At 35.6% G+C, this 25,060-nt stretch overlaps 3 protein-coding genes across 3 annotated transcripts; 1 reads left to right on the top strand and 2 right to left on the bottom strand.

Moving 5' to 3' along the window:
* Positions 1-3,854: 3,854 nt before the first annotated feature.
* On the bottom strand, positions 3,855-11,871 carry LOC105258771 (prohormone-2-like). The gene is given in 10 exon segments (XM_011270272.3): positions 3,855-4,195; positions 4,318-4,559; positions 4,700-4,782; positions 4,873-4,980; positions 8,274-8,531; positions 8,730-8,853; positions 8,928-9,023; positions 9,157-9,274; positions 11,356-11,514; positions 11,516-11,871. Coding segments are annotated over 10 exon segments (1,419 nt in total). The 5' UTR covers positions 11,666-11,871; the 3' UTR covers positions 3,855-4,114.
* Positions 11,872-17,839: 5,968 nt separating this feature from the next.
* On the top strand, positions 17,840-19,077 carry LOC105258772 (glucose-induced degradation protein 8 homolog). Its single transcript, XM_011270273.3, has 3 exons — positions 17,840-18,303; positions 18,377-18,771; positions 18,837-19,077. The coding sequence occupies exons 1-3, from the start codon at positions 18,180-18,182 to the stop codon at positions 19,008-19,010; spliced, it is 693 nt and encodes a 230-aa protein (XP_011268575.1). The 5' UTR covers positions 17,840-18,179; the 3' UTR covers positions 19,011-19,077.
* A 489-nt stretch (positions 19,078-19,566) lies between these two features.
* Positions 19,567-21,131, bottom strand: LOC105258773 (nucleoporin Nup35). Its single transcript, XM_011270274.3, has 3 exons — positions 20,973-21,131; positions 20,640-20,750; positions 19,567-20,562 (listed from the first exon to the last, which is right to left on the bottom strand). The coding sequence occupies exons 2-3, from the start codon at positions 20,748-20,750 to the stop codon at positions 19,708-19,710; spliced, it is 966 nt and encodes a 321-aa protein (XP_011268576.1). The 5' UTR covers positions 20,973-21,131; the 3' UTR covers positions 19,567-19,707.
* Positions 21,132-25,060: the final 3,929 nt, after the last annotated feature.

Here is a 25,060-nt window from a genome sequence, read left to right as displayed (position 1 = left end):
CAGTTTATGTAGAGAAAAAAAATTACAAAATGTGTCAATTTTCTTAGCACCGTTTTTCTTCACCTTAATCAAAATTCGAAAATTCTCAGGAACTCTGGTAATGTTTTAGTGATACGTATTCTAATGAATGTTACTATTTGCAAGGAGAGTAAAGATTTAGACAGATTAGGGTCGTTATAAAAATATCGGATGTTTGATGGATAAAAAATTGACTCTTCGCAGCTCTTCGATTAAGATGCATGCATGTGGCCGACAAATTAATTAGACTGCTTTTGATTCTCAAGAGTTTTGTACTCGGTATACATAGAATTTCTCTTGCTTTTGTTAAGTGAAGTTTATCGTGCAACAATATAGTGCTGTGATATTTTGAGCAACGATTAGAGCAATGACAATCAGAAATAATCGAGAAAATGTAAATTGTAGATTTCAAGTGCTTGTGTTGGCTAACAATTATTTTCCTTCTTCGTTTGTGAAAGAAGGCTGTCATGTCTTTTATATATATTATCGGCCATAACGAAAGAAAAAAAATTGCCACTGTGACATTAGTGAAATTTCTTGTGGTTTGTGGATTTTTAAAGAAAGAGAGAGAGAGAAGAGCAATTAAAGTCGCGAATTAACTTTATAAACGCATTATTCGAAATTTTTGTTTACAAATGAAAAGTAGTTGTGTCATCTACAACATATCGAGTACAAAATTGTGCATCTGAAACGCAGCTAGTATCGCAGAGGGAGAACTTTAAAGAGAATAAGAAAGAAAAAGAAAACTGTAGAAATAAAAGACAGTGGTTTCGTTGTCTCGGGTAATATAAAATTTTTCAATCTTGTGTGCGGGTAGATCAAAGTGAGTTCTATCAGTGGTAATTCTTGATTTTCGATTTGCATCAGTGTTGTGCTGCTTTTGTCCTTTCCTATCTCTTCCTTCCCATCCTTATCCGTACGGCGTGAATTTGGATCTCGACCAAGTTTCCTTGCAACCTCTTTTGGTATCGCTTTGTAAAATTGTAAAATCTGTTTCAGAATCGGCCCAATGGAACGGAAGACCGATAACGTTCGCGGAGAAACGTCCGATTGCTGTATTAAGATTTGCAAAAATAAATTACAAAGACACGGTTATATATGAGATAATTATATGCTCGTCTTTCTTTCGCGGGTGTTTTGCATAACTCTTAAATTTACATCGCAATTTTTAACATGCTTTAATATATCAATTTTCACTCTGGCGAAGAACCAAAAACGTTCTCATATTCAACATAACCTATTCTAAACTGATCTATAACATATATGGGATACTACACAAACGTTATCGGACATACAAACGTAATTATGCACTAATTATACGATTAATTTTCTCTCTACGTTAAATATTGATTTTGACAGCTCGAGATAGAGAATAATGCAAGTAGTTTGATATAACCTATCAGCAAAGGGAAGATATATAGTGTCTCAAAGGTTCGAATATATATATTTTTATCCAAAAAAATCTGTTGGTTTTATATAATTACAGTTTCTCTCTACTTAATTAATTTTTCTTTTTATATTTTTTGAAACTTTAATATATATGTGTACATTCACTTTAAGCGTAGAAAGTGCAAGCAACAAGAACAGCTGTAGGTGTAAAGAAACAGCTGTAGCGTGGTCACGTGGTCTTTGACGCACTTCAGCGCAAGTTTCAAATATTTTACAAGATTAAAATTAAACGGGAAATTTAAAAATATATTTTCTTATGTTATAAAAAGTTTGAAAAATCGTTTATCTTATAAAGAAAAGAATCTCGTACAATAATTATACCAACATATAAAAAGCATGTGTATGTATGCTAAAAATACTTTATATTTTTCGAAAAAGAAGATTTGTAAACGATATCTTTATTTTAGACATTTTATTGGACAGTGTATATTATTTTGAGTTTTCACAATTTTTCATAGATGAAATTAATTATCGCTAAATCTCCGTGATTAAAAAATAATTGAAGCTTATCTCTTTATTTGAAAAAAAAAAGATCACTTTCGTTAAACCTTAATAATAACAATATAATATCGGCGTGCACTCTATTAATAACGGGAAGAGACGCAGAACGTGTAAATTGGGAAATTACGCGTGTGGAGAATAAATTATGCGGCATTCTCTGCTGCCTTTTCTGCGATACGTAACAAAAATACACACTTTCGGCCAACTTACTTTGAACATCAATTGTGCGAGATTATTTGTCAAGAAGAGTAAAGCTATAATATATAATTGGCTGATTCTTTTTTATTTATATAATATATAATTTACCGCTCCTGTGTCCGTGTAACATTAAATGCACATAACGAATCCTGAATATTTCTGACGAAACTTATCCTTAATCTAAAAATCTAGTTATGCTGAACGATAAAATATACAGAAGAAAATTATGAATGATTTCTCGTCGTAATCGAATATTCTATTATCCTTATAATGTGCTCTCCAGTCTTACAAGAGTATATTTCCAGTCTATCTTTTTACTTCGGAGCATTCTAATTAGCAGAGAGAAATAGTATAATATTTTAATTAGCCACAAATATATCTAATATTAAAAAGTTGCGAATGAGAAAATCAAATCTTTATCGGAAATAAGTCGATTCCACATAATTCGAAAAAAATCATAAATGGAAAATATGGGAAACTCCGCAATTAATTAAAAATCGACGAGGAATAAAAGTAAGTATACTATATATATCGTTTGTAAAGACATGTGTGTAACATATTTAACTATGTTAATTATATAGAGATGTTCAGTCTCCTCGGAGTGTTGAATATGGAAGGCCGTGTTTGGTTCGAAGAAAATCTTACGAGAACTCCTTCGATATATTACGCTCACAAAATTCAAACGTTTTCCCTGCTTTCCAAAAATACGAATATTAATGAAGAATATGACAAAATGACGACGATTCGCGGTTAGATTAGTTTGCACTTCTTCTCAGTTAACAATGCAAATATAATACAATAATTTTTGACACTCTGCATTTGGCGCAGCCATCAAGAATTTATGGAGAAATTTTAACTATAACGCGTTTCTTACATTTTCGTCGTAGAGATATATATATGTAGTACTGAAGTAAAATTTATCTCGCGCAGTATGAATTTTTTTCGAGTTTTTTCTTTCTCTTTTTATACATATACACTGAACATTTCTCGCCTTCGTTTTCTTCATTTCTCCGATTTCTCTCTTATTCATTCAGATTTCCTAATAGACGAATAGACCTACATCTAATCTCATGCTAATTCAACGCGCACGCGCGAAACTATATCGCTTCATATACACATATATATGTATATATATATATTTTTTTTTTATCAGTCACAAAGTCGTCGAAACCAAGCCTGAGGGTAATTTGATTCGATACTACGATTGTTTAATGATCAGTCGTAGCGTCATTACGAGCGCATTGCTCGTATTATACGCAAAAGGAGCTTAAAATCGTAACATTACCATTAAGCGAGTTAAGAGCGACAAGAGCGCGCTAAAGCTTTTGAAATAATTTTTTAATAATTTTTTAATCGTCATTGCGATCGAACTAATTGCAAGAGTTGAATAAAGTTAATTGAATTCTCGAATTCGCGTTATAACGTTTATATAACACAAGATATTTCGGATTGAGTCACGGACGACTCTGATATGTTTTGCATTCTGTCTCTTAGAATTTGTACCAAATAAATTTTGTCGCCATAAAATTTCCATCGCGAGTAGAGAAGTACCTTAGATATTATATTAATTGTTATATTTTGCATTTATTTCGAGATATTTCGATAAAAGACTTCAAAAAGGAAAAATTTGTTCTTTACGAATCTCTCAGTTCTTCAACGCGGCTCTTGCGACTCGAGAAGCCTCTCTCTCTCATTCTTTCTCTCTCTCTTTCTGTTTTTCTGAGCACCATTTTTCTTAAAACGAATAAATCCGCCATTGCATCTGTTTCTTTTTCCTCCCTGTGAAAAAAAGGGAGAATAGTTGAGGAGAAGAGACAGCGAGGGCCGTTCGTCCAAAGAGTATCAGCCCTCTCCGGAAACATCAATTGTTGATTTTTCCTTTTTCAATAGAATTTTTGTCTGAGAACTCTCACGCAGTGCCTCTAGACAACTCCACATCGCAGATTACTTAATAGACAATGCGATGGGGATATTGATAACTACGCTGGGAGCTTAATTGCAATTGAGCCGTAGAGTACGGATCGTAGCTCTGAAAAAAAGGAACATTATATATGTTTTTTTTGTATATATAATTTACATCTTTTAATTATGTAAATTTTCCATTATAATCAATAATCTTTTAAAAATCAAAACTATCAAGTCTCAACTCACCTGTGTTCGCTTTTTAGATACTATGAATCTCTTCTCATGAGGATAGTAGGCACGCTGAGGGTAAACGAAATCGTACTGCGAATTACTATATTGAGGACCTCCGTATTGAGCGGTACCTTCGTACTGTTGATCCAACTGGTCGTAATAGCTGGGTGGATGGGTTCGAACTATTCCGATGTCGGAGGGCGATAACGTATCGTAGTGTCGAGAGGGATATACCGGCGCATCTAACCATGGAAGAGCTAAAAGGAAATCTTGATAAAAATAGGAAACATGTTTAGTAAGGAAGTTATTAAATCATTCTTTTTATATATTATTTTTATTTGGATATATACGTTAGTGTTTTAAAATCGTATAAAATAAAAAAGTTGTCAAAACAAACCATTTCTAGTGCCCTCCTCGTCAAGAAAACCATTGTCATCTATCATATTCTCATATTCCTCTTTAGCATAGTTGCGCCAGTTTCTGTTTATGGGATAAAAATGGGATCGATATAAAACGCGTGTGTATTTATAGAAAGTAATATTAAAAAAGAATGCATGTTCATCTTCTTACCCGTTACGTCGTTCATTTTCCCACAGTGATAGAAGGGTCAATACATCGTCAGGATCAATGTCCAAGGGTAATTCTCGTTTGAATCGCGGTTCTTGGTAGAACGGAACGCTAAAAATTTAAATAAGATATTTCTGTTGTTAGCATAATATCCCAGCAAATATGATTTGCAAGAATTTGAAATTAGGAATCTAAATAATTAAAATAATTCTCTGATATCATAAATATGTAACTTGATAGTTAAACGTTTAAAATTTTAACAACTCTTAATTGCAGATGTAGTACGTTGCAATTGTATTAAACATGTCAAAGAGGAACGATGATTTAATGGAAAACGATTACAAAAACTGTCGTTCTCTTTCCACAATTGTGTACGCTCCCATCAATACCTCGAGCAATCTCATTTCGGAATCGCTTCGTGGATTCATTATTCTCGCTTTGTCCGCGCAACGTCTATATTTTAAGATTGATCGATGCTTATCCGTGACGCAAAACGACCGACGACGATCGCCGACAACTTGTCCCTATATCGGGCGCAATATTGTTCTCCGACACGAACGCCGTTTTATCTCGCCGTTGCGAACTATTCTTTGTAAACGCGATAGATGCATTCAAACCTCTTGTGCCCGACACAATAGCGAATATGCGGACAATACACGCCTTGATCGCGCGAAACGCGAGTGGCAACAATTGTCGCCTCCTGATAGTTATATCACATCTGCAATGAGATAAAATAATCGATACGACGCCTGGCAGGGTCTAATGCTATCAGCTGATTGGTTGGCCATGGGCCAAAAGCTCGTAGAATACTTTCATTCATCTCTTCGGTGTTTATCAACACGTAGTAAGAATTCTTAGCGCCGTCAAGACTTGGCTGATTATACGCTTGGTTTTACTACTGCAATGTACAATCTCTGCGCGCGCGTTCATATATGTGTGACTTTGCATCTTAGAATTTTTATCACAAATAATAAAAAATTATATAATAGTTAGTCTTATATTTCGCGAGAAAAATGTGTATCAGTCAGTATAAAATTAATAAAAATATAAAGGAAATAGAATAAAAGTCTTCTCTCTTATGTTAAAAGAAGACGAGGCTTTCTATCTTGTTAATATTTATAATTATTGGGAAGTGTATTATGTATGTTTATAATTTTTATAATTTATTAATTTATTTTTTATTACATTGTTATTCTCTCTATGGAGATGATTTGCGCTCTCGAGGAAATACTTTCATGTAAATTCTCGACCAAGGATGCGCGCGCGAGGCTATTATTCAATATATCGGCGAATTATTAATTCAGCAAATTATATCACTGAAAAAAAAATCAGCGGAAAGCCATTGTGTACGTAGCCGGAAGTATTGTCGATAAACTCGTGGAGCTCGCTCGTCAGCTGATTGGTTGGAGATACGCCAAACAATCAAGCTCTGACCTACTTTCGCCTTCCCAGCTCCATTCAGCTTTTCGTGGGTCCATTCCCGCAGACACTCCACCACCACCACCACCACCACCACCACCAACCACCACTACCATCACCTGCGTCACGCATATCGAGCGATTCGTGCACTGCACCAAATTCTCCTTCGTGTGTGTGATTGTGTATGTATGCGTTTACCTCCGTATGCGCGTATATGTATATCGCCTAAATCTCTATCCGTTCTTGTATTTTATTACACGCTAGAATTATCTCCCTTTACAAGAATACGGTCCAAAAAGCCGAGAATGCGACATGGGTAGTTAATTCATGGGAACAATAGCAATCTTTTTTGTTTTAACCACGCCGAAATCTCCAATTTTTTCATTTTAGTTACAACTTTTCGATCACTCTGTTTAGCAAAAATATTGAAAATTGTAAAGAGCATTTTACAAATTAATTGAATATTGCGATTTTTTTTGCGCTCAAATTTTTCTTTGGAAAATCTTAATAGGAAAGATTTAATCTGGTAATATATTCGGAATAAATCATAACACGATTATTAATTGTAAATGAGAGTTACTTCAGAAAGATAACAAGATCAAATTTATCACGGTTTTTAACGCTTTGCAGCAACATGTTTTCTTATGAAAATATATTCAAAGTGCTCTTAGCTCGAGTACTTTTATTATTATAGCATTGCTGGTCTAAGGATAACGCGTTATATAATAGAACATGGAAACAGTATGCGCGCGGATATCGCGTTATAAGAATTTCATCGAGGAAAAATTAATCGTTCCCGACGAGGCGACCTGTGACATTTGTGACGGTCAGACCGTGTGCATTCTTGTACATTTTTCGTGTAAAAATAACAATGGCGACGGCTAACTTTACAACGATTATAATGTCCGCGCTCGATGAAAGTCTCGTGTGTGTGTTTAATTTTAAACACGCCGGCCTAAGGCAATTCCGTGCGAAACGCGCGCGCCCACCCTTTTACGACTTTGATATCGAGCGTTCGTGTTCACGCGATTTCCTGAAATTAGATTCACCTCTCGATAAATCCGCGCTGCACTTTCCGAGAAGGCGTATTTTTATCTCGCGACCACGTACGATAATTCAATCAAATTCATCGTTAAATCGTTTCGAGTAGTATATCAAGAATAATTAAGATCACATCAATTAATCGTATCTTCTAATTGTATTGAGGATAGTTTCTATTCTTCAAGAAACAAATACCGATCAGTTGTATCGATCGGTTCGCCGAGATCATATGTAAGCGCAAAATGCGCAAGAGGATTTCGTTTGATTATCATTTCGAAGGGCACCAATCATACGCTACTGATACGTTCTCCGATGACGACAGCCTCTCTCTGCAAGTGGTTCGATATGACTTCGGTCGTCAAGTCGACCGCCGCCGTCCCTACGCCAGGGGGCAACGCCCTCACGAGCCCTCTCATCCCCCATTCAGAAGAAATGCCGGAGGAAAAGAGGGATGCTTGGTGGGCGGAAAGGGTGGAAAGGGCGCGCATAACCACCGCCGTTGCTGCCGCCGAGTCGATCCATTCTTTACGTGAAGAGTCCCTCTTGTTCCGAATTCAACTGCATGCTCAACTCCATGATATTATAGACACCCAAGCGTCGTTTATTGCGATTTAGAATATTAAAAAATAAAAAGAGAAATTGCATATTTTTTTATTTCATAAAATTTATTTCGTGTCCTCGATTTCCGACATTTCATCATAATTCTCGATGATCTAATTTAGTTTGCTTTAAGATTAATTGGTATGCGCAAATCATTCACCAAACGAATAATTTCTTACTTCGTCAAATAAAAATGGCAATAAGTGAAACAGTTATAAGACTCGTCTTCTATATCTCTTTCAAGATTTCGTTACCTACCGCACTCTAATAGCGGTTGCCCCGGAGCTATCGATCACGTCGGTTATCGATTTCGGAATTAGGAGAAGTAGGACGCGGCCACTTACCTTCTCTTATCTTGAGTCTGCACCGATTGCTGGGTAGGTGGAAGAGAGGTAGGTAGTCGCGTTTTATAGTACATCTGGCTCGGAGGTCGTACCGTCTGGTACGTCGGAGGCTGCAACGTTGTAATGCTTGGCTGTGCGGTGGACTTTTCTGTCGATCTTTTGCGCCGATCCTCGCCCGTGTAGTATCGAGAATATGGTGGCACATCCCATACGCGCGGTCCATTCTCCTCGACCTCATTCAGAAGGACCTTATCGTAACTGGAATACAAGTATTACACTCGTTACGTTGATGAATTGTCGATCGATTAAAAATTTAAAAAGAGAAAGAGAAATTAATATAATACAAGCTATTTATAAATTATTAAAATATAAAAAAAATTGACTTCGTTTATCGATTAAATCGTGACTTGATTCGATACATTTCAATTTGATTCTACACAAGAATCAAAAACTTACTCGTAATTCTTTTCATATGGCGTCTGCTCATACATGGAGTTGCTAGGCGAATTGGGCTGAGATGGTTTATCATCCTCAGCGAGAGCAGCTTTTAAGCCTCCCAGTCCCGAAGAAGCAAGAGTTCCTAAGCGCATAAAAATGTTTTTCAGAATAATCATATCTCGGATGGCAGTCTTTTATTTATAGTAATGCACCCACGTTTCTCTGCATTCGACGTGAAAGAGTCACTGGCGGCAGCGTTAACTTGTCGATTCTGTTGATTGCCAAACATTAGCATCTCCTGTGTTCGTTTCGCTAAAGTGACATAGCGCATTATTAGAAAGAAGAGACGGAAACTAATGAAAAGTGAAAGATTGAAATCGAGAAAACGATTTCTATTTAGTACATTTCAATGAGAAATGTGAAGAATAATTTCTTCGGATCTTACATTTTGGTTTCATGGCCTGATCCGCTTTCTTCACGTCCTCGATCAAGCTCGTGGGCAAGCATATGCCTATCGAGACTAGCGAGAACAGTAGCAGCAACCACGCCCAGTTGTACGTCATCTGCGACAGAGTTGCGAAATTTTTATTAATACCGATGCGTTCGCGTGATTATTTTAAAGATAAAGATACTTGCGATACTCTCTCTTTTTTTTTCTCTTTTTATATATAAGAATATTGAAGGTATACTCTAGAACGGGATCATTATATGAATGAAAATCAAATATCATGTGATGCGGAATGCCGAGAGTCTAATTCCACGTGCATAAAAGATTGAGCGAGGGCAATAAGAGCGCTCGATAAGGGCTTGCTTATGTTTGCAATTATGTAATAAAAATATTATATTATGTAGAAGAAATGGTGTTCTGTAATCAATAAAACGATACAATTTCTTCAAGTATGACGCCATCGTTTCATCTGACGACTTCATAATCGACGCGGTTTAGTTTCTTCGACTATGACGTACTACCGCATGACGTACAAGCGCAAGAGTTTGCAGCTGCTACGTCACATGTGTGTAACTTGATCAAATGCTTTTTATCGAACTTGGTTTTATCGTGTGTCAATGTAGTTCTACGTATAAAGGAATTTTCCACTAGAAATTAATAAGTATCCTAAAATAATGACCTTGAAAACGCAATCTTTAATCGATATCTTTGAAACTTTATTGAATTATTCGCAATCGAAGAGCTCGAGTTTGTCATGCATCGATATGTAACTTTATTAGAGTTATTAGATATCATAGAAATTCCATATTGCAACATTTCTGCTTGTTGCACGATCGAATTACGTTTTAATTGCTCTCAATTGGCCTCTCATTAATGAATTACGGAGACCTAGTAAGTTAACACGCGTAATTACGTGAACTCTAACAGTGATGCTGGAAATGGCTGGCAAAGAGCTAGCGAGCGCAATAACGAAATGTCAAAGTTCAAAATTGCGTACAGAAACGATATATATATATATATATATATATATATATATATATATATATATATATTTACGCGACTGCGTATTTACAGTACTCTGTGCGACAAGTTCGCTTATTGTATCTCGCGCAGTTTCATGTAGCAAATGGCTCGGGTTACGCAATACAAAATACAGAAAATTTAATCGGATTTGCAGTTATAAAAAATATATAAGCTAAAAAAAATACATGTTACACCTCTGACATTTTAGAGATTTCGCAATAAACTTTTGTAATGTAAATGTCATTTTATTTACGTTTCATGTATATTCATGTTACGAAACATACGTGCTAATAAAACATACATATTAAAATTGCACTCATTAAATATTTAAAAAATATTAAAATATTCTTCTCTTCGAGCGCGTGCCACGCAATTTTTAATGTTTAAATTGAAATAACATTATGAAACATTCAAAAAAATTACCACGAGAATTAATTTCACAATAATTTCATTATGTTGAAGCGTCGCATTAAACGATCAACGAATTAAACGCTTGAGAATTACGCTCCCGATATTGACATTTGTCCGAAATAAACGATAAAGTTTGATAATTAAAGCGACCTGTGCAGTAACGTCAAACCGGATATAGTAGACCTAGAAATCGTACACTTGTTGCGTCTACAAATACTATAGTCATTTATCAGTATACGAGCGTATATGAGCTTACACGACTAGGGGCGAGTCGCTTAATTAAAAATGTATTTCATTGAATGAGAATTTCATTGACAAGTCTGCGTGCGATAAATGTTTTCTTTTCTTCACTTAAATCGCCTTATTAATTGTTAATTAGTATCATTCATTATAACGATAATGGATGAAAAGCACCATTATTTCAGAGATATAGACAGAAGAATAAAATTACATTTAATTCCGAGAATCAGGGAGTTCTTTTAAATCTGTCAAAATATAAAAATATATGAATATTATTCAAATATTTAATAGTATTTAATAAAATAAAATTTTTAATTTATAGTTGCGCAACTACCTGTATGAATACGCTAAAAGCAGCGCAAAAGCGGACGATATAGAACACGTTTAATTACATATGTATATCGCGAGTCGTTTGAATTTCAGGATTCGGTTTTATTTTCGGATAATTTTTGGTTTGGATCGGTCGAAATTGAGAATAAAAAAGAAAAACACACGAAATAATGACAGGATAATCTCATTTACCTTGCGAGATGTGACGATCGCTAATTTACCCTACGCTCGTCTTCTTTTTCGCTGATCCTTCGGTTGGCACCAGCTGAAGAACGGGTACGTCCTAACGGATTCGCCGGCTCGGGGTGGAATGAATGTCGGGGCTCGGCAGGACGAGTAGAAAAGCGGGTATGGTACGGTCGATCAACCAACCCCCACCTTGGTGAACGAGCATTCCCCATCTCTCGACTCGCGGTGGTGAGCACCCTACGACGACGCTGTTGGCTGTGCGCGCGCTGCGTTTCCTCGCACACGACATCGAGATATATGTATATGTGTACATTTCCGTGTGAGTGTACACACACGATCCTATCGTGATATAAGAGAGACGTCTGCCCACGCGATGACCCAACTGCGTCTTCTCGACGGATCCCGGTTCCCTACGTGGCGTCGTAAGGATCGTTTGCGTGGGGATTATGTTGTTATTTTGCCGTCGAAAGCCTGTCAGCCGATGTTATCCGAGGTGTGAAGTTTACGGTTGCTGTCATCGGTTTAGTAACTGTAACATGAAGACGAAATCTGTATCAATCACATATATTGAGAATATAATGGCTTTAAATCTTGAAAAGATTTAAAGATTAAGATCTTTTCACATCACGATATTGTTACAGCGTTTGTGATATTGATGAATTCTGTACGCAAAGAATGCCCGTTTTTTAAATAAAGTAATAAATCGCTCTGCTATAATTTGATATTTCTGTAACCTGAGTGGTATTTTTCTTTGATAAAAGGGCATAGGTCCATTTACGCTTCCTTGCCAGCCCTTGAATGAAATTCAACACAGCCACTTAACAAACGGTTTCTCTCCTTGAAAGAACAGAGCTTTCATCTTGGCGCAAAATTGAAAAGAAATCGCACAAAAATATGCGATTATGTGTATTATATTAAAATATTTTTCTATATTTTCTTCTTTTTTATTTATATAATTTTTTTTCTATAAATTTATAAAGGTGAATTTTCTCATAAAAATAATCTCTTGTATTTGTGCTGTTAATAACATTAAATAAAAAAAATTGTTAAAAGAAAAGCGTTCTATTATAGTGTATGAAACATAATGTAGAAGCCTGGAGATTCTTGGAGGAATTAATAGAAAGTTGGAGCACACCACATATCGCGGACATAGCAACCCACTGCGTCACATATCGGCTATGATGACGTTATCTACTCGTCTTTAATTTTAATGTGACTGTTACGCAAACGTCATAGGGGTAGTTTTCTTTGACATTTGAAATAGTGACGTATAAGTCACGATTCTATGGTCTATGATAATAATACATGTACTTAGAGGAAGAGTAGAGATATATATTTTCAGCTAGGATATTATCTATCTTCTCAATCTATCTTCATTTATCAAACATTTACTTTTATATCGCATTATGTTTGGATAAATTTAGGAAAAAGAGAAAAAAATACTAACATTGCGATTAAAAAGGGAAAATAGTAATAAAAAATTTAATAAAACACAAGTAATAGTGAAATGAATAAAAATGTAGGAAAAAATAGAATAAAAGTAGACGCAAAAAAAATTTGAAGCAATATTTCTACATTTTAGAAATTTCTCTAACTTAAAAAATGCGATAACAAAAGTAATAAATCTATCGAATCCTTATTCCTTTTATCACTATTATAGTCTACATATATCTTAATATGTGGTGTGTATGTAATATATTATCTTTATATGTTAACTTTCTATCTACTCGTGAAAAATTATGAATTATACAAAAAAAATAAAATTATATAAATATATATACAATATAAATATATAAACAAATTTAAAAGGTATGTTATTTTTCCTTCTCTTCATTCGAAGATACTTATTCAAGATTTATATGAATACATGTATCTCAAGATTTATGTAAATTATATACGTAACGTCAAAATGGATTATATCTTGTGAGATATAAGATGTTCAGATTCGAAGTAAAAATCTCCAACGACGATCTCGTAGCGAAGTGAGCACAGCCTAGTACATTACGCCGTGAGAGAGAAGAGAGATTCTCTGGCCTTCATCCTTTCATCGTTCCGTATTCATCCCCAATCACCTAGCTTCAGCCCCCACAACAGGCCGCACGCCTACGCGAGAACGTTACGCGCCCACGCGTAATTTCCCTTTCCTTCCACCTCCCTAGTCGAGAATGGCGACGGGGGGCATATTTTTTTTTCGTAGATGCCTACATCAGATATTATAATTTCATGTGCTTAACAACAGTTATTATAAATGCGAAAATAATAAAAATGATAAATATTTTGTCGATAATATATTACTATGAATTTTTGTTTTATATTTTGTTTTTAAACTCAAGATATATTGAGGAGGATAGAATATATATATTAAAATGTAATTTTTCCTTCATTTTGAAAAGAAGAGTCTGGAAACTTTTATTTTTACCTACTTGGATTTGCTGTATATGCAAATATATTTTTTCTGAGCGTTTTGAAACTGTGATTGAGAAATTGTATATTATTTTTATAGAGAGTCGTGACTATAGAAATCTCTGTTTAATAGAAGAAATATCTCTAAATAAGAGAGATTCTTGGAATACATCCAAAACTTTCGGGAGTGACGTCGCTGCACTTAAAGTAATATCACGTCTGATAATATCAACGGATGAGCACTCCTGTAGCTGTGAAGGGATTCTTGACGGGCGAAACGAAAAATGACATGAAGGCTATAAATGTAGATTATTTTTGCGCATGTTGTGTGAATAGCGTTTACGTTGAGATAATATTTATTTTAATACACGTTATATTAGCGCTATTTTATATATCATTTTGATTTCGATAACTAAATTCGTCCGCTTAAAATAATCCATTTTGGATTATTTATAAACTCGCGACACAGAATTCAAAACAGTATTCTATTTATAATTTTATGACATACTTTCCGTATATACATTTCGATTCTTCAATTTCCTTGATTTTATATGACATTACAAAATTATAAATAAAACGATTTCTAAAGCGAAAGAACTTTTATATTTAACAGTATTTATCAAACGACAGCGCAAAGCAGCATCAAAAAACTAAATCAAGCGTAAAAGCTGCGTATTGAATCGATCAAACGCCCTCGCGGACATCTCGCTAAAATTAAAATTGCCGCCGGATTCGCAAGCTCATCGATCGAATCATCGACGTAAATGACAGGCGCGATGAATACAAATGACTGGCGATTATTTTCATCCATATCTTCGATATAAAAGTACGCAATCATGTCGATTTTTCGTGCGACGTCAATCGGAAAAGAAATGTTCCCGGATTCGACATCTTGGTATAACAAGGAAGTAGTCGTTTGATTGGACTGGTCCTATTTTCGCGAGGCGAGTCGTCGCTCTCTACTTCATCACCTTAAGCTGCGACGTCTCTCCCGGTGCATCCGCCCTCGCAACGTAATTGACCTACTTTTGTTAGCGTCGTCGTCGCTGTCGTTATCACAAGCCGCTGCAGCACGCTTGCGCAAATTGGCATTGCGCGAGTACATAACATGAGATGGACAAGTGCAGCCGGCGCTTCCGGCAAATTACGGGAGTCCACGCCGAGTGTTTCAATCGTGGAAAAATAGAGATCCATGTTTACTCCGATCCTTTCTCTCTCTCTCTCTCTCTCTCTCTCTCTCTCTCTCTCTCTCTCGATCTGTAATCAAACAGGAGAATATTATCCTGGGGTCGAGTGGAAAAAATTCACATTCCTTAATTCTCTGAACAAAATTTCCAGCAAATGATTAGAAAGGATTCTTCAAAGAATTATAGCTAAAATCATAAAATGTTATTCCTATAAATGTTACGAGATGAATTGAATAATTGAACAATTCTAAGCAATGAATGACTCCAGCCAAAATAGAGATTGAGAACTTGACACAAAAGGGGCTGCGCCGAATACCAGAAATAAAAGTCTCGCGAAAGCTTTTCTATCTTTTTAATTAAATTTTAGATAATGAATAGTGAAGTGCATTTGTTATTACTTGGAAATTTAATTAAATTTGTGCCAACTATCAAGGCGACGAGATTCTGTCTAAATATTTTCTGCGCTTTTCTTCAAAAGTAATTAAATTTGCTGACTACAAAGAAACAGAATTCTACTTTTTTTACATCTTTCTTCATTTACGATGTACATAGTACTCTCGTAGCAACCTTAATCCAAAAGCATAATGAGCTTCTTTTCTTCTTTTCTCTCTCGCGTATAAATGATGCGCCTAAAGTATCTTATCGTACCATTCGCCCGCAATAATTTACGAGCTACGTTACTTTCGCATTCACGTCGACTTATTTTTTCTTTGGGCTGGAAATAGCAATGATTTATTCGTGATACGTTACCGTTTATAATTCAAATCGCAAACAATTGGTAAAATAGAAATCGTTATCGATGAAAAAAAAGATTAAATACAAATTTATTGCAAGAATACTAAAAAAGAATATTAAGTATATGAAATTATAACACCTTGGAAAGAGAAATTATAAAAAATATACAATACTCCGGATAATCTTTCACTTTAATTTTAAAGGGAATATTCTTTTTTTGTTTCAATTGTTGTAAGCGAGCAAAATTTTTCTATTCAGAAATCTCTCTTATCTCTTTTTTATTTATTACATCATTCCCTGTCTCATCTGTCTCGCACGAGGCCGACAAAGTTGACTAAAGAGCAAGTGATAAAGTTGGAAAAAAAGAAAATAGATAGCATGTGATATTGGCCAAGTTTCCGGTTTGCCCACGTCTTTTCCATAGACTTTGTGAGTTTTTCATCTCCGTTGGATCAGACTGGCTAGCTGAGTATAATCGCGAGGGTTTCGTAAAATCGCGTAAGTCTTGGTTGAGTATCGGCGTCCCCCCGTAGGCCGGGCTCCCATTGACGTCAGTCTTTGAGCCCGCCGAGTGGCGAATCCCCGTGGCACGGCTGGTCAAAGAGAGAGGGATAATGGAGGGGCGGACGTTCGCGTTCTCTTCTCCCCTCTTGATGGGGTGAGAATACAGTGACGTCATACGACCCGCGTCTCGTGCCCCTTCGAAATCTATTTACTCGCATTATCTACCAGCAGATTAGAGAGCGCTTGTTGTGATGTCGACGGCATGTGTCATAAGTCGAACAACACGTGTATGTTATTTTATGACACTCGATCGAACGTAGCGCCGAAGATAGACTGTGGCTAAAAATTCCGATAAAAACGGAAATACGCTATAACCGAGAATTAAAATAACGAGCAGTATTCTTTCTTTACCTAGTAAAATAAAAATAAATTATTAGAATGATGTATATATCAAGAACAAGTAAAGATAAATCTCGCAAATAACTCAAATTGTAGGAAGAAAATATCTTTTCTGTTGAACAATTTTTAATAATTAAAGCAAAGGAGAGGAACAGATTTAATCATTTGATTTACTAAATTTTTTTCTACATTATAATAGAATTGTATACATTTTTCAAATAATCATATTATAAGAATTTATACAGGGTTTAGTCACATTGGGAGAAAAAAATTTATGATAGTATACATATTTATATACTTACGTTTATAAGTTAGAGGTATAATCCCGAGGGTGAAATTAGTTGATACATTTGCGAATTAGAAGCGTAATCGAGCTATTCTTTTAATAGCCGATGTGACATCGGGTTTTCGCTGTATACGACCCTGTACAACGTGAAATGTAATGAGTTCGTGGAAGAGGGATGGTCCCGAAGGAATGGATCGATGTTCCCGCTGCGTAGTAAAGGACGCCTGTTGATATGAAACAGGAGCAGTTTCATTCATGAAAATGGCAAAACGAAAAGTGTTCGCGCTTCGCGGACGCTTCGACGTTATTTCGATGCAAATGCAATTTTTATCGGAACTCTCCTGCCGGAATACAAAATTTGCGTGCATACTTCATTTTCAACCTCTGCGTACCATATTTCCCAGAAGAGGTGTATACCTTTATACATATCGCGTCCCGGTTTCTCTTTAATCTTTGGTAGGAAATTTAGGCGCGAAATCGACACCGCGTGATAAAGAAAAACGTATGCATGCATGCAGAAGATGGAAGAGAAACCGACTCTTTTTGACTATATCATTGTTCCATTTTTTATCTTGGCTACTGAAACGTTAACGTGAACATTTAATTTAAACAATGGCTCTCTTAATTTTCAAATATTTTTACGCAATATATAAAGTGCGATTACTCAATTAATAAGACTAATTAATAGCTATTCCTCGTTTCAATGCGAATGTCTATTATCTTACATCTAACGTGTAATAATTATTTATTTGTATCCTTTTACCTTAAGCTCACTCGTGTTCACGAAAGAGAAAAATTCGTTAATCGTACATTAAACGTCCTCTCTTGGCGAACCCTGCGACTAAGACAAACGAAAAAGATAGAACGTAAACTTACACTGGCAAACGAATCGACCAATCGCGATGGAGCATTCTTAGTTGGAAATTTTCAGAACGCTCAACTCTGATTGATCGGTTCGCCATCCGATAAGTTTCGTTGTTTACTCTTTAGGTATTCTAAGGTCTCAATTTTGCTCCAATTTTCTCATCAAGGACAACAAGTTATATTGTTTCGAATATCTTTGCGTCATAAAGTCACTTTTACTTCGACAAATATTTCGTCTACGTTTTTCATTGTGTGAACTTTTTTTAAAATAAAACATAGGATTATCGAGAACTGTGCTTGAGAAAAGTGACAATTTCTTTTGTTTTGATTGAGTTTTCGCATTTCGAATCAGCTGTTGCGAGCTTGAAGATTCTGTGGTGCTGGGGGGAATAATAATGTTATAAATATTTTTATACAATTTGAGATTTATCGAGACAAATTTTCAAAAGATGAGCTTACCGGAGAAAGGAGACGACAACTTACTTAAAGACGAGTGGGTGGTGAAGTTGGAGGAAAGCGCCTATATGCAAAAACTGTCAATGAATAACCTAATCATGAATTATCTGGTGACAGGTGGGCAACCTTTGCTTGTTCTTGATTAGTTTTAAATAAATAGTTTGTAAGTAAATAATTTGTTTTCTTACAGAAGGATTCAAGGAAGCTGCTGAGAAGTTCCAACAAGAATCAGGAGTAGGTCCAACGGTAGAATTGAGTTCTTTGGATGAAAGGATTCGTATTCGAGATGCCATACAAAATGGTCGTATTCAAGAAGCTACAAATTTGGTGAACCAACTGCATCCTGAATTATTGGATAACGATAGATATCTGTACTTTCACCTGCAACAGTTACATCTAATTGAATTGATACGCACTGGTAGAGTCGAGGAAGCATTGCAGTTTGCTCAAGATCAACTCAGTGAAGCTGGAGAGTCAGATGATAATATATTATGCGAGCTAGAGCGTACCCTGGCATTGTTAGCTTTTGATGAACCGCATAAGAGTCCTTTCAGTGATCTTTTACATCCAACACACAGACAAAAAGTAAGCTAAATTTTATTTTACTAAATTAATTTTATGTATTAATTTTTAATTTTTTTTTATCCTAGATTGCAAGCGAGTTGAATGCTGCTATATTAAAAATGGAGCACAGGGAATCAACTAGCCCTCGGCTGAGTAATTTGTTAAAGATGATATTGTGGGCTCAAGATGAATTGGATAAGAAAAAAGTAAAATATGCTAAAATGACTGATTTAGGTAGTGCTACGATTGAACAAAAATAATTCTTAGTAGTAGACAAACTGAGATAACTCAGTTTTATTTATAAATAAGATAAATATTCAAAGTTCATGGTTCTGTGTAAATTTTGTTTATATTTTGTATAAAATTATATCTATATTTTAATTTTGAAAACAATGTAGAGGATAGAATTATTAATGTATTAATTATAAAATATATAATATGTAATAATGATTACTATATTATTATTCATATTGCTTTAAGAAATAAGAATTATTATTGTAATTTTATTATTTATTTTTTTGAAATTTAACATTAATATAAAATGGAAAAACTGATAAGAGTATATTTTCAAATTTTTTATAGAATTAACAACATTATCTAATAGAGTAATATGATATCAAAAAAAGACATTTAATCTCATGTATTAATTTACATCTGACTCTTGTAGAATTATAAAGTATGTACACAAATGCAATATAATACAGATTGTAGTAATGTATTTTTAAAAAAAGTAATATTATATTCATCATCATTGATAGATCATAATGATTTTTAAAGTTATCAAAAAGTTTATTCTAGAGATAATGAATCATCAACAATTTGATATACTTGAGTTAAAATTTTTGTTGTAGAAGTTAAGGTATCTTTCATAATTCTTTTTTTGAATAATTTTTTATATACCTCATAGTATTAAAATTCAGAAAGAGAGTATATCAAATTACCAAAAGGAAGAAAAAATTACCAACCAAACATATATTCCATTGCTCTGGAAACTAGACCACTTGATCTTTGTGGAACATTCTCGGGTGTTTGTGCAGTTTGCGGACTGAAATGCTGGTTATAACCCGCTGCCAGAGATCTTAACTTTCGTCGTTTCATAGTGGGTGATGCATTAAACGAAGCTCGTTCGATTCTGCCTACTGAAAGTGATCTTATGCTTCCATTCAGTTTACTACGATTTTCTTTATCCGAACAGCCTAGAATAACGCCTTCATCTGTACATGGTATGACACCAATCATAATCGAGCCGGAAACGATACTGCCATTGCATGTGAGAGCTCTTTGTGCTTCCTGCTCCGATGCACATTTCAAGTGTATCCAATTGCTTTGAGGTTGCGGAGGTGGATGTTTGTCCACTATGCGAACTCTACTAGAGATATGAGACAGAACAGCATTGATATCAGCAGGCAAGAAACCAAAGACAGTTACCCATTGCAGCAAACTCTGTGATTCGCTCGTATTCAAATTTATTGGACTGTCTGGAAATAGCAGTGGACTGTTTATCGTATCCATCATAAGTCTGGGCTGATTTGCAAGTGTAGACATAGCAGATGGAATTGCAGTTGATACATATGGCGATGACACCTGTGAGACTTCCAAGCTATCAAACAATCCACGAGTCGGTGGTCCTCCAGTATGATTCTTTGCACTCATCTGTGGTGTGCTAGGAGTTGTAGCATTCCCAAATACCGCCTTTTGACGATTAGATCGGTAATCTGGAGTTCCATAAGAACTTGCCGATATTAAACTAGAATTGGTGATATTCAAATGGCGTGGATTATCTTGAGGACTCATTACGTTGATCTTTGTCGGCTAAAAATTTAAAAAAACAATCATCAGCAAATGCAGGAATTATATATTTTAAATTTAATAAGAGATTATATTCTAACAGTGTTTGTGTCACCCAAAAGGAAACTTGGTAAATATGCCGAAGAAGCTCCTGGAGTACCAGGACTTTGGATAGGACTACTCATTGGTGATCCCAGAGTCATAGGCTCCATCTAATGAAATAATAATTTTTAGATAGTGGATAATTTAAAAATTAATAATATTAATTTTAAATCCTCATCTTCATTCTAAAAAAAAAGTTAGGATATGAATGTCAATCTAAATAAAACAGAGCAAAATCACTTTGAAAATATATTTTAGGTTATTGTATCGGCAATATCTTAAATAATTAAACTTAAAATATATCTCAATTGTTTTATATTGAAATTACTTACGTTATTAAAAATTTTTTGTTTTCTAAAGCGTTATGATAAATGATAATTAATATATAGTATACTGTCTTATTATCTAGAAAACATTTAAAAACGCGTTCGTCATGTGAGATAACCCTAGATTGCGTTTGAAATCCGAGAGAAACCTGAAAGCGGCCATCTTGCTTTAACGGACATATTGAGAAAATAAACATGGACAATACTCGGTAACACAAGTAGAAAATGGCTCGAGTAATTTTCAGTTATATATTTATTTCATTATCTAATATAAAAATGTAATAGGATAATGATCTTAATGAAAATGATCTTAATGAAAATGATCTTAATGAAAATGATCTTAATGAAAATGCTTTATGTTTTATGTTCAAATTTACGAGCTAAACTTGGCATTGAATATGGGAAATTTGTAACGAGAAATGACCGAAAGAATGGCAAGTTTATTGCTAGAAAACAAAAGACCAATGTCGCTTATTAACATTTTATCAAGAGAAGAGCCATTTGAAATACTATATCGATTAAATTGCGATAATTTATGCACGGACTTTTAGGAAGGTCCAGAATTTCGTTTTTCCTGAGGTTTTTCGGCAATAATTAACAGATTTCCAGGGGAACAGAACCACAAATTAGTTATTGCTAATGAGATATGAGAGGTAGGATATAAAATAATAAATATATAAAATATCTTAATAAATACTTTTCTTTTAATTATCTTTTCATAATAATCGATTTATTTATGAGAAGAGTAAATTAATTATAAATATAATTACATGTATTTACATGAAAAGATAATTTTTATATTAGAAAAATAAAATAGTATGTACGATAATGCTCCGAATATCTAGTCATATCTAGTGATTTTAGAACTAACAATACTCGCGCGATGCCGAAGTCACCCGAAGCGAGCCGAACGACGCCAAAGTTTCGCGGACAGATTCGAAGACTGTACATCGCGAGTATCGTTGTCCGGGAAATAACGCGGAAAGTGAGAATATCGTTACAAAATCGAGTCATCGACGACTTGAACCGGAAAAATATTCGTCTCTCCACATCGGGGAATCGTTAGATTCAACCTCGAAAGCTCGTCGCGGCGTTATTCTTCGAAAATTCGCCGTCTATAAAAGACGAAGAGAACACCTTGAAATGGCGTCCAAGGCAGAACGCGACGCGCATTCGTGATGTGACGTCACCCGACCGAGCCGAACGACGCCGAAGTTTCGCGAACGGATTTGAAGACTGTACATCGCGAGTATCGTTGTCCGTGAAATAACGCGGAAAGTGAGAATATCGTTACAAAATCGAGTCATCGACGACTTGAACCGGAAAAATATTCGTCTCTCCACATCGGGGAATCGTTAGATTCAACCTCGAAAGCTCGTCGCGGCGTTATTCTTCGAAAATTCGCCGTCTATAAAAGACGAAGAGAACACCTTGAAATGGCGTCCAAGGCAGAACGCGACGCGCATTCGTGATGTGACGTCACCCGACCGAGCCGAACGACGCCGAAGTTTCGCGAACGGATTTGAAGACTGTACATCGCGAGTATCGTTGTCCGAGAAATAACGCGGAAAGTGAGAATATCGTTACAAAATCGAGTCATCGACGACTTGAACCGGAAAAATATTCGTCTCTCCACATCGGGGAATCGTTAGATTCAACCTCGAAAGCTCGTCGCGGCGTTATTCTTCGAAAATTCGCCGTCTATAAAAGACGAAGAGAGCACCTTGAAATGGCGTCCAAGGCAGAACGCGACGCGCATTCGTGATGTGACGTCACTCGACCGAGCCGAACGATGCCAAAGTTTCGCGAACGGATTTGAAGGATGTATCTGTTCAATCGTGCGGGAATTAATACGGAAAATCAAAATATCGGTGCAAAATCGAGTCATCGTTATTCGAAAATTCGCCGTTTATACAAACGAAGAGAGCGCCTTGAAATGGCGTCCAAGGCAGAACGTGACGCGCATGCGTGATGTGACGTCACCCGACGCGACCGAACGACGCCGAAGTTTCGCGAACGGATTTGAAGACTGTACATCGCGAGTATCGTTGTCCGGGAAATAACGTGGAAAGTGAGAATATCGTTACAAAATCGAGTCATCGACGACTTGGATCGGAAAAATATTCGTCTCTCCACATCGGGGAATCGTTAGATTCAACCTCGAAAGCTCGTCGCGGCGTTATTCTTCGAAAATTCATCGTCTATAAAAGACGAAGAGAGCACCTTAAAATGGCGTCCAAGGCAGAACGCGACGGTGCATGTTTGATGTGACGTCACCCGACGCGAGCCGAACGATGCCGAAGTTTCGCGAACGGATTTGAAGACTGCGTACTGCGTATTCGTGTCGTGCGGGAATATTAGTACGGAAAATCAAAGTATCAGTGCAAAGTCGAGCGACCGACGACTTGGAACGGGAAAATATTCATCCTTCTCCATCGGGGAATTGTTAGATTTCAACCTCGAGAGCTCGTCGTGACGTTATTCATCGAAAATTCGCCGTCTATAACGAAGGGGCACCTTGAAATGGCGTCCGAGGCAGACGTGACGCGCACGATGTGACGTCACTCGACGCGAGTCGAACTACGCCGGACACTTGCCGACCGATTCGAAGAGTGCGTAGATATGTGTGTACGGGAAAAGTGACGCGTGAAAGTGAAAATAACAGTGCAAAATCAACAGTGAACAATCAACTGCGTCGAATGTGAAAATATTATCGGTGTCCACTATTGCGTTAGAAAATGTGTTTTGTCTCGCGAGCTTATCGCGGCATTATTCTTGGAAAATTCCTGAAGGAGACGTTTTATATGTGTTAGTGTTTCTCGTATGCGTATTCGATTCGAATCGAGAATGCCCGATAGTTTCCGGATAGTTTCGTCAATAAATTCGAAACGTATTATTGTGCAGGAAATAATGCGGAAAGTGATATCGGTGTGAAATTGTGTAATCGAACGAGGAATCCATTGTATCCTGAGCCAATCGTTGAAAAAATTATCCTGGAAATCTCCCTCTCAATGGAAGGTCAGGACGAGCAGATGGAAAATTGTCAAAAAAGGTGAGTCATTATCTTATTCATAACGTTTGTTTTGCTTGTATTTTTTCCCTTGTATTTTACATTGTCTATTTTCTCTTTTTTCTTCAATATTAAAATTATAAAATATACATTCATCTCGTTTCAAATGCAAAAATTTTTGGGGATTGCAAGCAAAACAAATAAATCTTATTTTCTATTCTGTTATTAAAAAATAAATATATGAAAACCTCTGTGTCATTAAATTAATGTGCGGTATATTTAAATGAAAAAAAACCTATTGTGATAAGAGAGCTGTGCGAGAAAAAAGAGAGGAGAAAAAAGAGAGGTGAAAAAAGAATAAAAACAATATTTTTATAACAGTCAAAAAAAAGGGAAGAATATTTTTATAATTATAATTTAAAAGAGATGTTGGAGCAGTAACGACACTCGACAGTGTTATAATAGTGAATAATTTTAATAACGATGAAAATTATGTACATATTTACAGGCATGTAAACACTTATTCTCGTAATATGACACGTATTATAAGGGCCTTAACGCACTACTTCGTATGAAACGCGTTTTGTTTCTACTCGATTAAACACAGCGTCTCGCGCGAATCGCGCGGATTCCAATTTCCTTAACGCTTCAGTGCGCTTTATGCATGAAATCGCAATGCAAAATACATACATTTGAGTCTATATACGAAAAATATATCGAAAGGATATCTATCTTGAGCGTATCGAAATGCTTACGTTGACTCGGAAATAATAATACAGGTACGCGTAATGTACATTCGCGTTTCAATCCTGAAAAGAGCGAAGAACGTCTCGTAATTTATCGCGTTTAACGTTATCACAAGCAGCATAACGAGATTATTATAAAATAACAAATATTATAGAATAATTTTTCATTACAACTGGAAAGGACGCTTCTTTCTTCGTTTGTTTTCTGCTTGTGGAAAAATTAATAAAAAGGCCGTAGCAAATTTAAAGTAGGATGCTTTCGAGAAAACCAATATTCTTTTCTTTTTTATGTTTATACGATAGAAGAATTATGATGAAAAACCATCTTTATCGACCAT

Source organism: Camponotus floridanus, unplaced genomic scaffold, assembly GCF_003227725.1.
Source record: "Camponotus floridanus strain SB8 unplaced genomic scaffold, Cflo_v7.5 scaffold37, whole genome shotgun sequence".
NCBI lineage: Eukaryota > Metazoa > Arthropoda > Insecta > Hymenoptera > Formicidae > Camponotus > Camponotus floridanus.
Note: the sequence above shows the minus strand (reverse complement) of the source record. Positions and strands in the feature narration are given on the sequence as shown.

Bases quoted from the DNA above. Each gene is read 5' to 3' on its own strand.
- LOC105258772 (XM_011270273.3), top strand. From the start codon at position 18,180: ATGAGCTTACCGGAGAAAGGAGACGACAACTTACTTAAAGACGAGTGG. The intron at 18,304-18,376 runs GTGGGCAACCTT...GTTTTCTTACAG, and splicing joins CATGAATTATCTGGTGACAG to AAGGATTCAAGGAAGCTGCT. The intron at 18,772-18,836 runs GTAAGCTAAATT...TTTTTATCCTAG, and splicing joins ATCCAACACACAGACAAAAA to ATTGCAAGCGAGTTGAATGC.
- LOC105258773 (XM_011270274.3), bottom strand. From the start codon at position 20,750: ATGGAGCCTATGACTCTGGGATCACCAATGAGTAGTCCTATCCAAAGT. The intron at 20,563-20,639 runs GTTAGAATATAA...TTAAATTTTTAG, and splicing joins TTTTGGGTGACACAAACACT to CCGACAAAGATCAACGTAAT.